Source organism: Carassius carassius, chromosome 9 (assembly GCF_963082965.1).
Source record: "Carassius carassius chromosome 9, fCarCar2.1, whole genome shotgun sequence".
Classification (NCBI taxonomy): Eukaryota; Metazoa; Chordata; class Actinopteri; order Cypriniformes; family Cyprinidae; genus Carassius; species Carassius carassius.
Genome location: NC_081763.1, coordinates 13,839,929 through 13,856,268, shown reverse-complemented (window position 1 = coordinate 13,856,268; position 16,340 = coordinate 13,839,929). Strand labels below are relative to the sequence as shown.

The 16,340-nt window shown below is 38.2% G+C and overlaps 1 protein-coding gene across 1 annotated transcript; it reads left to right on the top strand.

Annotated features, from left to right (window-relative positions):
• The first annotated feature begins 2,578 nt into the window (after positions 1 to 2,578).
• On the top strand, positions 2,579 to 14,452 carry LOC132148993 (phosphatidylinositol transfer protein beta isoform-like). Its single transcript, XM_059557845.1, has 11 exons — positions 2,579 to 2,714; positions 3,135 to 3,165; positions 3,379 to 3,524; positions 4,697 to 4,788; positions 4,992 to 4,999; positions 5,159 to 5,233; positions 5,821 to 5,904; positions 6,146 to 6,223; positions 7,071 to 7,178; positions 7,822 to 7,944; positions 13,577 to 14,452. The coding sequence occupies exons 1-11, from the start codon at positions 2,626 to 2,628 to the stop codon at positions 13,622 to 13,624; spliced, it is 882 nt and encodes a 293-aa protein (XP_059413828.1). The 5' UTR covers positions 2,579 to 2,625; the 3' UTR covers positions 13,625 to 14,452.
• The last annotated feature ends 1,888 nt before the right edge of the window (positions 14,453 to 16,340 follow it).

Below are 16,340 nucleotides of genomic sequence, written 5' to 3'. Positions count from 1 at the left end.
TAATTTTCTGTAAAGTTGCTTTGCAATTAATATGTATTGTAAAAAGAGCTATACAAATAAACTAGAATTAAATTGAATTTATTTTGAAGAATAGTGAATCTGTTTTTGTGCAAGTGAGTAAATGCATGTTCACATTTATTCTAGAACTACAGTAACCATCGTGTTTACACAGTGCACATACAACTTCTGCACTACATAGGGACAGGAGAGCTGTCAGTCAATAAATGGAAAAACAAATTAAGTGCCAGTACTTATTTTAAAAGTATTTCAGATATTTTCTTGTAAATGAAAAAGTAATTTGTTACCTTACTAGCATAGTTATAGTTATAAATTTATCCATTACGGACTACTTTTTGATTAATTTTAAATTACTATTACCAAACTCTTTTATCACATTGATTTAAACAGGACAATTGTACCATATTGATATAAAAATAGAGTAAGAGTAAGAAAATATATTCCATTTGATGTTATTAACAACATGAAGTGCATTAAACATTATATTACATCAAGGATTCCCAAACTGGGGTTCGTAAAGCAACTGCAGGGGGTTCATGAGTTTAATGAAAAGCTAAAAATTAAATCATAATACTGTAAAATTAAAAGAAATTGTTTAAAAATATCATCAATCAAAATAAAACACTTACTAAAAATATGAAATTTGTTTACCTGCATCATGTGACCATTAACCAACTTCATAGAACTGTGAACATGTCTGAATACAATATGCCAGTTACCCCCAAAGAGTTTGCCATAGTCATGGGAGCAATACCATCAGGAATCTGTGTCCTCTTTAAAAACTACATTCACTCTCCTTCTATAATTACTACTTTTCCTGAGCCAACCGAAACTCCAATAGGTAAAATATGTTTTTCAGGAAAAAAAGAAAGAAATAATAAAGTTAGATCTCTTTTTCTTGATAATATCATTTCTGTTTCTCCTGCAATTTCTTATTGGAGTAATTTATTTAAAAACTTAAATTGGAAAAAGATTTGGTCCTTACAACAGAAATATTTTCTAACTAATAAAGTAAAAGAAGTGTCCTTTAAAATAATAAATAAATTCTACCCTGTTAAATATTTTATGATTAAATATAAAAGTAATATTGACACAAAATGCTCATTTTGCCAAGTTCACACAGAAACTGTTTATCATTTATTTTGGTCTTGTTTCTATACTGAACAACTATGGAAATATATTGAAATATTTATTAATGATAATATCCAGCAAGATATATCAGTAACCTTTAAAGACATTATTTTTGGATATTTTGAGTCTGACCCCAATAAAAAAAAGCCTGCTTTGTTATTAATTTATTTTATTTTATTGGCAAATTTTACATTCATAAATGTAAATTCACCAATAACAAACCAATTTTTATTGTTTTTTTGAAAGAATTTAAAATGTACCTTAACACTATTTCATCCTCAGTAAATAAGAAAGCTATTAAAACTATTTCAAATTGTAATGATTTTAATTTGTATACACTAAATGATGTATAAGATGTCTTACCCTCATGATTCTTTTTTTTCTTCTTCTTCATTTCTCCTTATTTTTATTTGTCTTAGTTATGTTCTGATAATTTGTATGTTCAGATGACATTGAACCGTACATTATTACTATATTTTGTATTGACATTTTTGTAATTCTGATACAAAATTGTATACCATGTTTGTCATCTCTATTGTTTGCAAGCATAATAAAAAAAAAAAGAAAAAAAAGAAAAGAACTGTGAACATGCAAATGTTACACTTAATTATCAACATATTTATTTTAAAATCTCAAGGGTATTCATGTAAATATAGGTAAAAGAGGTTCAGATGACAGGAAAGTTTGGGAATCCATGTATTACATGTAAATAACATGAATATGTGCATTTTAATGTTTTTGAAAGACAAACGCCTTCCAAAGAGATAGTAATACACGGTTAACCCACCCACCATAATTCAAATAAAAATGAATGTGTTCATAAGTACTTGATGCAAAGCTGAAATGCATCTTTCCCCTGAAAATGATTTTTGTAAACCCAGTGGTCAAATGCTGTATCCAGCTGATTATTGACTGGTCTTTTGTGTGAATGTCCACAAAACTGGAAGACTTTCTGAATGAATGCGCTACGATATTTTAGAAAGAAAAAATTTAAAGATTAAAAAGAAAAATTACAGAGAATCAATAAATTACCAATAATATATTGCTATTGTGTGAAATAATATGTAATCAATAAAAATGTTACTGATTATGAGTATTTTCAAATGTAATTTTATCTAATTACAAGTAGGCCTACTTGATTTTTGGAATCTTATTACATAATCCAGATTACATGTAATCAGTTACTTCCCAGTTCTGCATGCTTAGTTACTTGAAAAAGTAATCTGATTGCATAACTCGCATTACTTGTCATCTATCTATCTATCTATCTATCTATCTATCTATCTATCTATCTATCTATCTATCTATCTATCTATCTATCTTTAGACTTTACAATGAGGAAAGAGAAGAATACTCAGTCTCTACTGTTTAATTTATATCAGACAAGACTGTTAGTCGCCCGAAATTCCCTTCCCATCATGGTCTCTCTCTCTCTTCTCAGCCCCCTGCGTGTCCTCCTCACGCCCCTCTCCACTGATGACGCGCGTGCCTCACTTCCGGCGACCGCAGTCTGTTGTTGAATGTACTGTTCTGTCCAGATTCGGGATGGTACTCATCAAGCAATAGTGAGTGGCTTTCACTGTATACATTAACTAGTTCCAGTTACGCTGTTTTTTATAGTCAGCTGCTGCTTTATTTTAAACAATTGACCATATGGAATAATAAACAGATAATTTTAAGCCCGTGATTTGGATGTGACGCTAGCCGCTTAACGTTAGCCTGCCTGATACAGTATTATAGAGTTTATTAGACTGCGTCCTCACCGACGCCGCTATTCACCACAGCATGATAGGATGGGTAATTAATAAGAGTTATATATTGAGTTCAGACTCTGTTGGGTGTTTAAATGCCGGTTAATGGCCAAATAAAGCGGGGCCGGCTAACGACACACCCGTTATACAGGCGCGACGCGAGGCAGTTGTCTATGATATGAGAGAATAAATGAGTCTGAGCGGTTTTTAACCTCTGCTCACTTCTCTGTTCAGCCAGGTGCTGTTGCCATGTTCAGTAGAAGAGGTAAGAGTGCCTGCTTTTTCAGTAACCGGCTGCTGTGGTCAGCTGGGTATTAGAAGAAACACTTCTGCTTAAGCAAATATTTAGACAGCTTCCTTCACTTTAATGGAGTCAGCAGCACCTCTTCTGCATTGCATTGTTTGTCTCTGTTGTGCTGTGAACTGGTGGGCAGTTGACACTAGTAATTTATGTAACACCCGCTCGCCCCGCTCTCAGTACCAGGTTGGCCAACTGTACTCGGTTGCAGAGGCCAGTAAGAACAACACAGGAGGAGGAGAAGGGATCGAGGTCCTCCGAAATGAACCTTATGAGAAGGACGGAGAGAAGGGCCAGTACACCCACAAGATCTACCACATACACAGGTGAGAGCATGTGTAGAGGCTTTAATGATGTTGACAGCCATGCTGGTTGCACTTTATCAGTAAGATAAGACTGTGATCTCAGAATTGTTGTAGGAAGCTCTAGCAGAAACATCTTCTGTTTAGCAAATACACTTACTATTCTAGTTATATGGAGTGAAATGTACACTGACTGCCATTAACTTGGGGTCAGTATATATAACAGTATATATTACAAAAGTTAAAAAATTAACTATTTTAAATAAATGCTGGTTTTTTTATGTTTTCTGTTATTTAAAGAATCCTGTAAATATGTATCACAGTTTCCACAGACATATTAAGCTCCACAACTGTTTCAACATTGATAATAAGAAATGTTTCTTGAGCTCCAAGTTAGAATATAAGAAGGATTTTTCAGAAACATTGTGACAATTCAGCTTTGAATAAATTAGGTTTTCAAATATATTCTATAGTTATTATAAATATTATTTCACAGTATTCCAGTTTTTGTGTTTTTGATAAAATAAATGCAGCCCTGGTGAGCATAAGAGACTTTCAAAAATATAAAGAAAATCTTAAAAGACCCCAATCAGTACTGTTTTGGGAATTCTGGGGTAAGTTCCACACTTCTTACTTTGTCTCACTAAGGAAAAAAATGAACAAAAATATTTGGAAATTCCATAATTAAAAAAAAAAAAAGATTTGACTGAATCATGGGACATGTTTCACATTACATGAGTTAAGTCACAATAATAGACTTTTCAGCTAAATGTAAACAATAAAACAATTGCAAAGATGTTAATGATAACTGTAATAACACATGTAGGAGTTATACTATAAAATGAATGTGGCATCTTGTCTCTGCCCATATGTTTATAAAATACTTTCGTCCTAAAAACCTTTTTTTTTTTTTTTGGTTAAAATTGATTTATTACATACTTGACACTTGCTTTAATGTATAATTGTGTTTGCTTTGTTATCAAACAAACATTACGTTTGAAGGATAATATTCATAAAATTAATTGTAATTATTGCATTGTTTAAAATAAATATACTAAACCACTTTTAGAAAAGAAAAGCTTTTGTGTAATTGGTCTTCTGAGTCTTATAATTAATGACATGCAGCCCTTGTGACAACTTCTCTGTTTTACAACTATTCCCAAGCAATAGTATGAATATTAATTTTGTCTTTACAGCAAGGTTCCCGGTTTTATTCAGATGTTTGCCCCTGAAGGAGCCCTGGTTTTTCATGAGAAAGCCTGGAACGCCTATCCATACTGTCGCACTAGTTAGTAAATACTAATTATTTTGTGCATGTGTGAATAAGTGATTAAATATGAATGAGAGTGCATAATTCAACCCCTTTCTTTTGCTTTTGCATTTAATACATGGATAAATTACTGATCTGTAAAAAAAAAAAATCACTTTTCTCATTGTCAATGTCGTTGTTCTCTTCATTCCCACAACTGAATCAATCATGGGACACCGCAGTTGTTACAGTAAGTGTGTTTTTGAAATCATCACGCTCTGAGATCATTCTAGACTCCTCATGGGTTGTTTTTGCTGAATCAGAGTTTAGTCAGCATGTCTCACTCTTTTGATCTGAATACTGTATTAAAAATGAATTCACTTTGTGAAGCTCTCCTTCTGCTTTTCAGAATGAATACATGAAGGATGATTTCTTCATTAAGATAGAAACTTGGCATAAACCAGACATGGAAACAACTGAGAATGTGAGTGTTAATTCACAGTTTATCGGCAACTTTACGTGCCAAATAACTCTGCGACAGATGCTACAGGTGGAGTCTTTCAACCAGAGAGTCTTAAAATAAAAGCCATATTCATAAAAATACATTTTTATGTCTCAGTCACAACTTTGCCTGCCATTCATTTGTGAATCGTGTCCTGTACATTTGTAGATCGCTTGCTGTGCATTTGTGGATTTTGAAACATTTGTGGATTTTGAAACATTTCTAATGTCAAGACGCTGACAATCCACAAAAGTATAAACTCCTCCCACCATCTACTAGAGCCAATCAGATAACAGCCACACTTTGCTGACCAATAATAGCACGTTCTCGCTACTACCAATCATGTTATTTATTAACCTGTTCATTAACATTGAATTTAATTATTGTTGTGAAACTTTGAGATTTATCTGTGGATCTCATTTTATTTATTTGTCGATATGTACATTTTTTGTAAATATCTTTACATTTATTTGTGGATCATAATCTGTTTATTTGGAATAATACAACAATTCTACCCCTATACGTCTGAGTAAATTGCACTGAAATGTTGTATTCTTCCTCTCATGCAGCCTCATGGTCTTCCCCCTGAGGAGTGGGAGGACATTGAGATTGTGCCGATCGATATAGCTGATCGCTCTCAGGTGGATGATGTGGTGAGTTGAAATAGACAAGTGCATTTCTGTGTTTGTCAAATTATAGGTCCCGAATTTGTATTAGTGCTAAAGACGCTCCAGGTCTTAATCTTATTCTACTTCATGTCGAGTTCATTAAAATCCTACAGATTTAAATCAAATCCATACATAAGCACAGAATTCTCTGTTGACCTGCCATTTTGCTTTTATATTTGTCATCTTCCTTCCTCATCCCTCCATCTCTGTTTCATTCATCTCTCAGGACTATAAACCAGAAGAGGACCCTGCCATCTACCACTCAGAGAAAACTGGGAGAGGACCTCTGGGACCTGAATGGAAGGTACACAAAAGGCCATATTCATATATGCATTTTGAAACACAAAAGTACAAACCCCTAGTGAGCTGCCTTGTTGAATACTCCCTACATAGAAAGCTGCCTTTTACAGGTTCATTGCTTATTGTCAATAGTGTAGTGATACATAATGCACAGCACATAGAATTCACTTTCACACCAAATCCATGTGGGGAAATCTTTAGTCCTCATGCACGATTTCAGATTGTGTGGATTTCTTTTGAAATAACTGCATTTTGTCTGTGAAAAATTCAGTGAACAACGGTAAAATATCAATGTTGCACCTTAAGGCAGCATCCTACAAATTTTTGTTAATGGCTGAAGGTCCTTCTTTATGCCCCTTATACCAGAGTCCATTATCTCTGAAGCTTGTTTGTGATGTCTTGAACATTTCTAGGAGTCTTTACTTTTTGTTGATTTGTTTTGTATGTTTTTGTTGGATTTTGTTTATAAAAGGTTACATTTAGAAATCTTTTATGCATATATGGTTTTGTTATTTATTTAGCTTTCTATTTTTCACTTGATTCTTGCCTTAAGTATATCTATTGTAGCTGGCATGACACAAGAGTTAAACAGTTTAAATTACAGTAAGCTACTTTTTTATTGATACTTTTAAGTACTGAAATAGGTTTATTTGATATCAACATATTTCTCTAGCCTTGTCTTCCATTTTGGATTTATTCTTTTCAGAGAACTGAGCTAATGCTGTCATTGATATTCTCATTCAGTCTTGAATGCACAGTTTCTGTTCACATCGATTGTATTTAGCTATCAAAGTGAGTGATTATCTACAATATCTGTTCCTCATGCACCCACCCATCTCTGTCTCTTGCAGAAAGAGCTTCATAATGGTAACTGTCCCTATATGACAGCGTACAAGCTGGTGACGGTTCACTTTCGCTGGTGGGGTCTGCAGGGACGTGTGGAGAACTTCATTCATAAGGTGATCCATCAGCACTGAAGAATTCAATATGGCACCAGCACAAAAACACTTAACTTACTTACTTGTTACTTACTTGTGCTGGTTAACTTTCAACAACAACTCATCTATGTCAGAGAAATGATTCTATCCCTATAGTTACTGATGGATCAAAAAATGAGGACCATGTATCATCTGCATAAACCCCCTAACAATATTGGAATTGGATTACATAAAGACTTATGCAACCAGATACATTTTCTTAAAATTACAGATTCATAGTCCTGTCTGCTGGAACTAATGGGTCTTAAATGTAATATCTGGTTGGGTACCTGGGCTCTGTGGAATCACAGCAAATGAGAAAGCAGACACTGCTGCAAAAAGGCATTATCAGCAGACCTAAAAATTTGCACAATACCTCCAATAGAACTAAAGCCAAAAATTCATTCCTATATTAATAATAAATGGCAAACAGAGTGCAATATACTATGAAGTATGAGCAAACTACATGAAATCAGCCCTGATGTTGGGAGTTGTTCCTATCACTTTTCAGACCAATGGGACTAGATTCTTGGTGATTTGACTGCTCTTGTGAGGTGTTAATAAGTCTTTGTTCATGCTGTTGTACTAATATCATCCCCATCTCTCTCTCTCTCTGTTTGAGTAGCAGGAGAAAAGGCTTTTCACTAATTTCCATCGGCAGCTCTTCTGTTGGCTGGACCGCTGGGTGGACCTCACTATGGATGACATTCGTAGGATGGAGGAAGAAACACAGAGGGAGTTGGACCAGGTTTGTGTTTCTGTAGAAACCATGCAACACAGTTCTTCCATCATCAACAGAATGACTGCAAGACATCCGGATTTATTAAGATTAATGGAGATGATTTATACCTGGATATACACTCTTATCAGTTTTATGTTACATAAAGCTGGACTTTGATGTTCCAAAGGTATTTTAATCATCATTTTCGGTCAATTTTGGAAAGTCTCTTATGCTCACCAATGCTGCATGTGTTTGATCAAAAATACAGTAATAATAATTTAACACCTTACAATAATGTTTCGTTATTTAACTTTAAATACCTAGTATTTTTCATTGTTAGTTCATGTGAACTAAATTACATAATTGAAACATTTACTAATGCATTATTCAACTCAAAAGTTGGACGTTAATATTTTTCAATAGACCTAAGCTAACATGAACTGACAATGAAGAGTTGCATTTTTATGAACTTATTTTTAAATAAAGATTAATAAATACTTTAACAAACGTGTTGTTCATTGTAGGGCTGAAACGATTCCTCGAGTAACTCGATTGCAAAAAATGATTGAGACAAATTCCTCTGCGTCGAAGCCTCTTTTAATTTATTTTAAATCTCACGTCAGGTTCTTTGGCAATTATTTTTTTTAATGTGAGACAACGCGTTTACGTCACCCAAAAAGCGGAAGGAGACACAAGCGCTGCTTCCGAAATCGCATACTGCAAGGAGTCAGCAGTGTTTTGATTTGAGGGCGCGGGCAAACGTAAAGAGAACGTTGTGGCGTGTGTCCATTGCAAGATAGTGCTGGCATACCACAACTAGGGCCCTATGATTCCCGCGATGCAGAAAACGCGGAGGGAATCGCGGAATCCAGTCATAAAAACGGAATGGCACGGAATTTGCCACATTTTGAATGAATTAATCCAAAATAGGTCATTGCACTTACATCAAATCACTATATGGACTAATATCTGTAAATATTAAACCGAAATAGTCTGTTTAAATATGAATCTTGCATGTTCTGCATGTCTTTGTTAATTAATGAAGCTGAAGCGCATCTTCATTCTTTAAACACGGAAGCGCGCATGAAGCTCGCGGTGAATTCAGCGTCTGCTGTCTCACTAAATAAAGACGTGAACACATGAACAACATCTCCAGAACTGCCCTGACAGTCACTTCATGAGCATTTGACCGTTTGATTTGAGTAAAACTAGCGTCACATCACATACACAGAATGTCTCCGGTTACTATCGTAACCTCGGTTCCCTGAGAGGCGGGAACGAGACATTACGTCAGCTAAAACGTATATGGGAACTCCTCCCTTCTTCACTTTCTCTGAAATCTTATTGGCTAATGCCAGCTGGGGGCAGCTGGCCAATTGAAGCGAAGCATGCAAATACTGACAGGACAGCGGACAGTATAAAATGCATGGGTGCGAAAATTACGTCAGAATCACGACTGAACGCTAGCACAGCTGATCAAACAGCGACCACGGCGGCTAACGTAATGTCTTGTTCCCGCCTCTCAGGGAACCGAGGGTACGATAGTAACCGGAGACGTTCCCTCTCGAGGCGGTAACTCAACATTACGTCAGCTAAGACGTATATGGGAACTGTATAAAATCCCGTCGTGAGAGCAGTGAAGATAAGCCCTGAACGGAGACAATCACCCCCACACATAAGCAGGACAGTTCTAGCCAATGGCCGTGTCGCTAAGAGGGCTTGCATCTGATAGGCGGAACTAGACCAATGAGACATCTGCTCCGACCCTAACAAAATTTGCATAACTTCAAGCAATAAATCGAAGTCTGCACTAACCAGGACAGACACAACACAATAAGCACTGAAGCATGAGAGTTAAACAGAGTCGACGGCGTTTGCGGTGACTACTGCATAAACCATATAAACCATAACACAGAGTTAGCAGCCATGGTAACTACTGTATAGCTGGTTATAACAGAATAAATAAAACTTAACTCACCGAAAGTACATGTGACTCTACAGAGGGTACATCCAGCTTGTAAAACCTGGCAATTGTGTTCTGGGAAGACCAGCCAGCAGCAAAACATAAATACTGGACAGACATACCTCTAGACCAGGCCGATCAGGAAGCATTTATATTGTCCTCGCAGAATGAGCTATGATGTTGAGGGGATAATCCTTCGCCTTGCATTCGATAGCATCCACGATCCAGTGAGAAAGTCTCTGTTTAAAAACAGCACGTCCCTTATTACATCCACCAACACACGAACAGCTGGTCCGACTGACGAAAGGCGGCCGAGCGATCCATATACATCTGTAAAACCCTAACAGGGTCCCGGCGCTCTGAGCATCAGCATCACGCGAGGCTGACGGCTCAACAGATAAGGCGGGCAGGGAAACAAAACGGTGTATTGAGTGACTTCGGAACGAAACCCGGTCTCGGCCGGAGAGTGACATTACAGTCGCCAGGTCCGAAACCGATGTAATATCGTTCACCAAAACTCATGAAAGTCTCCAAGGCGCTTTCAGAGCATTTCCCGGCAGGGGGGAGTGAGATTACAGTGTGTTTTCTCGCTCGTGGCAAACAAATCCACTTCCTCCCTCCCAAATCATTAGATCTGATCCTGGGTGAAGCCTCCATCTCCTTGAGGAATCCTGTTCCTCGAAAGCATGCTCACTCCACGGTTCAAAGTACCGGGGTTGTGCTACGCTCTTATGGAGATTAAGTGTCGGTCCGCCCACAACAGGAGACTCGCTGCCTGTTTGAATAGAGCTCTGGAGCGCACGCAGGCCTGGCGATTTATGTACGGGACCACAGACGTGTTGTCGGTTTGAACCAGTACATGTTGCCACTCCAATTTCGACCGAAAGGCTTGCAGGGCTAAGGACACCGCTTCCCTTTTTAATTCCAAACGGTTTATGTGCCACCTTCTCCTTGACTCCGACCACAGGCCTGAGGCAGGTACGCCCAGACGCACTGCTCCCCAGCCTGAAGTAGACGCGTTCATAGAGAACTCCTGGGCTGAACATATCCTTGCTGTTCCACGGTCTCAGAGTGCTGACGCAACTGTGAATGACCGTATGTGCTTGTGGACCGAAGACCACGCCCTCGGCGGAACTCGAGTTACAGCCAAAACTGTAGCGGCCGCAATGTAGCAGACCCAGATGGCACACTGAAGAAGCCGCCGCCATCAGTCCCAGAAGCCTCTGAAATTCCCTCAGTTAAAACGACCCGCCCGGTCTGAAACAGCGCAGAGTCGATGAAATGCTCTAGAGAGAGATGGGCTCGCATCGCAATCGAGTCCAAACATATTCCCAGATATGTTACAGTCCGACTCGTAAAAACACACTATTTTGCATATTCACACGCAGTCCCAGTGTATCCAAACGGCGAAGCATTGTTTCCACATGATTGATAGCACATCTCTTGAGTGGGCTAAAATCAGCCAATCGTCCAGATAATTCAACATGCGCATTCCGCTCGATCTGAGGGGAAATTTCGCTTTATTGCTCCCTCTCGAGCACACTGAGAACTTCCTGTCGCAGAACAGGACGGTTTTGGGGCAAAGTCAGTGACGGGACCACGCCATTGAAGCGTGGTCCAGCGTTTGAATTGGAGAGAATATCCGTCATGAATTATTCCCAGTATCCACGGCGAAACTCCCGGGATAGCCCTCCTACCGTCCATGAAATGACACCGCGGACACGTTAGGTCTACAGCCACTGATGACTTGTTTTGACCAGGGCCCCGCCCCCGCGAGGCTAGAAGCACTGGTGGGAGGGTGGTTCGCGTTGGCTATATAATGGTGTGACACTCTTATGCCCTCGAGAGGCCATTATAATCATGGGTTGTGGCTCTGCGCTGTTTGAGACAGGGCGAGTGACACAGTGTTGAGTGTAAGAGGAAGTAAAGCTCTTTTGTTGATTGTATACATGCTTTTATTGTGGAACTCACACAAACAGCATTTAAACAGACATAGCAATCGTCGCCCGAAGGAACATGGGGGACATGATGCATCTGAACAGGGAGAGTGACACCGTGTTTATGTGGTGTTGGCACTCTCGCGCCCTCACGAGGCCATTACAATCATGGGTTGTGGCTCAGCGCATGGGTTGTTCGGCCGAAACGAGCGTCCGGTTCAGAGCGGGGTGCCACGGCGGGCTGTTTTAGCTGGTGTTAGAGCCTGACGAGGTGCAGAAGAGGAGAACCTCGCAGATGATGACTGGAGTGAGCGACGGGGCATCACGTGGCTCATCGCCTTGGCGCGCTTTCTGCATCTCTGAGAAACGCTCTATGACTCTATGGCGTCACCAAAGAGGCCGGAGGGAGCAACTGGAACATTTAGGAGCGTCCTACGGTCCGCGTCTTCCAGGTCAGCTAGGGTAAGCCATAGGTGCCTGTAAGGACGACCATGAGCCCCATGAAACGGCTGAGCAGAGCGCTTAGTAGTCATCAGCGTGAGATCAGTTGCCGCGCGCAAATCCCTGATGACGTCAGCGCTATTGTGCCACCGTCTGCCTGAAACACCTTGAGTATTGCCCTGGCATGAAGAGCAGAAGCTGCCTTCCCTCAGAAGTATAGGCTTTGTCTGTCTATGGGCCGTGAACCGCACGGTTTGGAAGGCAGGCTGTGGTCCTATGTGGTTCTATGTGTTTAATGTGCATCTCAGAAAATGCTTTATTTAAAACCCCAACTGAATGGCACTTAAAGGAGCTATGTGGAGAGTTTTACTTAAAAAAAATCTTTAAGATAGAGTTTTCATTTGTACATGTATGAGCCAACCATGATGTAAAAAAAAGAATGACACCTCGACTGTCCACCACGGTTGGGCTTACAACAGTATGGCACACCAGCCATTATAGTAAGCAGCGGCAAAAGTGTTTTCAAAAGGACTCTGCGGATGGAAAGAAGCGACCAGCCTCCAGCACAATTCAGACACCCACGGACACTCCTCGTAAGTAAAAAAAAAAAAAAAAAAAAGAGCGTGCGCACTGAGAACGAGCATGAGACTGGCTGCAGTTCCTCTAACGGCAACTGGTGTCAGTAACGGTTCGAAATTTCAGAACCTACGCAATGCTCCTTTAAATGCACTTAATTCATCTGTCAACTTTATTGTCATTGTTCACAGTACAAGTACAGACAGAGAAACAATGGGTAATAATTAAATGTTTATTTTTGATGTATGCATTGCATTCTATGCATTTAAAAAAATATATATATTTTTTTTTTCTAAAAAAGGAAACTTAGTTGTTAATTTTAAGAGACCTAGGAGTCTTATTTTCTCTTGCATAATTAATATTGCACTTTAAGCAAAAACACATTTTATCCGATTATTAATTGATGGTATTTTTGGTAGAATACTCGATTACTAAAATATTCGATAGCTACAGCCCTAGTCCATTGTAATTGTTTTGTTTTATTAATGCATTAACTAACATGAACTAATGAGACCTTATTGTAAAGTGTAACCGAATCTTTTCTTCTTATTATTAATGTAAAAAACAGATGTGCTGATTGATATTTTTGTGGGAAATCTTGATACATTTTTTTTTTCCTTTTTAAAAATCGTACTGTCACTTTTGATTAATCTGTCCTAACTAAATAAAAGTATTAATTTTTTTCTTTAAAAAAACTTAAATGTGACAGATTATTATTAAATCTGTTTGTTTTAATTTTCAGATGCGTAGCCAAGGGTCTGTGCGAGGGATGAAAGCAGGCGAGGACTAGGGAGAGCCTAAAGAATGGAACAAACACAATAGAGGCTTCTTTTTATTTTACCTCCTTCAGCCCTGGTGGCCAATCACAACGTGCCACATCATCAAGCCCTTCCAAACAGGATACTGTCATCCCTTACCCAGGACATGTCCATTTCCATGAGCGTGAATGTGCACAGTATGCATGTGTATCCGTGGTTTGTGCAGTCTGACTTTAAACTTCATAATTTGCTGCCAAATTCTTTTGGATTCACTTAAGATATGTTAAGTGATACCGGCATTTCTTTTTATAATTAAATATTATAACTGTTTAATGGTTTTTGGTTCATTTTGCAACCATCAGCTTTTTACAGAGTGCACCAGTGGAGTAACGAATCCCAAGCCCGTTCCGCAGAGAGTCTGAGGAAACATTTCACTACATGTATTTTGAACATAAATAAATGACTAAGTAATTTACTTCTTAATTCTGTTGAATTTGTCACGTTGTTCAGGAAATATCGGTAGAGCTTGTAAATGCCTCGAGAGGTAAGATCATTGATGTCAGGTTAAAGATAAGTTGAGATGAAAGGCTTGTTAAACTCATGTGGCTTCAAGCATTACGGTTTTCTGGTTTAGTTGTTTGGTTCTGCACTGGTTGCAGTGCGGATGTCCTTGAGAGCAGTGGATGGATATGGTTTCATTTTTAAACTGAGTGGAAGAGCCTTGAAGCCCCTCCCACCTTTGACTGACATGCCACAGGCCACGCCCCTCCGCTCGGGTGGGAACGGTCTGAATTTTTGGAGAGTTAAGTACAATTTACAATACTGTAACAACAAATAAAAGAAAAGATCATTGACTACCATGAGCTGTGTGCATCCATTGATTCTTCTGCACTGTTGTTTTTAGGTGTCTGATTTTGGCCTTTTTAAATTGCAAGCTTTGCCTTGTATCTTTTTCTGTAGATTTCTGTAAAAACATTGATTTAACAAGCATGATTTATGCCCTGACTTATTTGAAATTACATTTGTTTTTAATATCTTATATTATTTTAGCGGGTACAAAAGCTAAGATATAAATAAAGCATGTTGCCGTGTATGTGATCTTAGATTAAATCCTCAATTTAGATTCATAATCTGTAGGTTCGTGAACGCGCTTGTGTGGCACCATGTGACCTCGTCCTCTCACCACGTGACCAACAGCGTCCTCTTGTGGATTGCTTTGGTAGTGACGTCCTTTAGGTCTTCGTGTAGTTCGACTTCAATTTCAGATTTTTCAATCTGAAAAACACTGCAGAAAATATATATACATGTTAGATCGTCGACAGTGACACGTTTTCAATACAGAAACGTTTACATATATAAAGCATAGATCCTTGTCACCTTATTATGTGAAACGCCTTAAATCTTTCGACCAGGTGTTCATGAAAGTTCTGTGCACCAGTGAAACATAAAAAAAAGAAAGTTTTAAATGTTGTAGAGCAACATTTGAGATGATCTTGGGGTGATTTGTTTGCTCATTAACCCATCATTAGATAATTGTAAGTCAATATTTAGACGCAATGAACACGGTTAAGGATGTAAAGGTAAGCTATTGAATGGCAAACTAGGGCAATACTCATTTAGCATCTTTTGTTGTCTCCATAAAGAGAATTTTGTCAAGAAAGCAGGTCAGCTTTACAAATTTTCAACTTCACAATATTAATATTACACTAAATACATTTCACAAAACCCATTTCCCATACCCACGCAGAGAGATCATTTGGTATTATTTAATAATGTAATTTATGATGTAATTAAGGAGAATCTGTACATATTTATCTTACAAGTAGGTACTATATCTCCTACCCGAGGGCATCAGCTCATAGGCTTCTCCTTATTAATGGAGAATATGACTTGGATCACAGACCTCTCAAAAATCTCCTGAAGGGAAGTTAGGAGCACTGGCTCTCCTAACCACATTTTGTAGTTGTGACCTAAATTACCAAACCATATTGTAAAATTATAACATATAATAGATTCAATATCTGATCTGACAGTAACATAATACTGTCATCCACCCCATATATCCTGAGCCTTCGTAAAAATTGCAAGCGCTGACTAGTTAATGCACAAACATTAGCAATCAAGTTTGTTAATGTAAAGGACGAAAGCAAAAGAGGATTATAGTGAGAGAAAAGAGTGGAGAAGATGAAATCGGGGACAAGTCACAGATTTAGCATTAATGGTTGTTAGTGTTATTAATGGATGGATCGTTTGTGTAGGGAAAGGTTAGCACCTATCACATATTTTTGGAAAAATTGTTAATCAGTTTGTCATTTGGGTGCATTTTATATGTTAGATGAAGAAAGCTAGACTTTTTTTATAAACAAAACTTGAAAAATGTAAAATGTGACACAGCGAACATGCTGAGGTGAAGAGACTGAGCAGAACACCAAACCTGTTATATCATAAAGATTTGAAACTGAAAACATCCCGCTTTAAATACTTAAATACTGGATTAGATGCATACAATGAGTGGAAGACAGAAGGAGAGTGTGACGGATAAATAAAGGATTATGTAGCATCAGAGCAGAAAAATGCCTATATAGTGGGATTAAATAATACAAATAAATAAACAAGAAAGTAGGTTAGCATTATGTAATTTATCTTTACAAATTCTCTCAGTCATGCTCTGACTCCATGTCTGTCCTTGCCTCTGCTCCAGCCAGAGCGACCCATTATGTTCATCATCTATTACGATAGGTATCAGTT

Bases quoted from the DNA above. Each gene is read 5' to 3' on its own strand.
- LOC132148993 (XM_059557845.1), top strand. From the start codon at position 2,626: ATGACGCGCGTGCCTCACTTCCGGCGACCGCAGTCTGTTGTTGAATGT. The intron at 5,234-5,820 runs GTGAGTGTTAAT...CCTCTCATGCAG, and splicing joins ACATGGAAACAACTGAGAAT to CCTCATGGTCTTCCCCCTGA. The intron at 7,179-7,821 runs GTGATCCATCAG...CTGTTTGAGTAG, and splicing joins TGGAGAACTTCATTCATAAG to CAGGAGAAAAGGCTTTTCAC.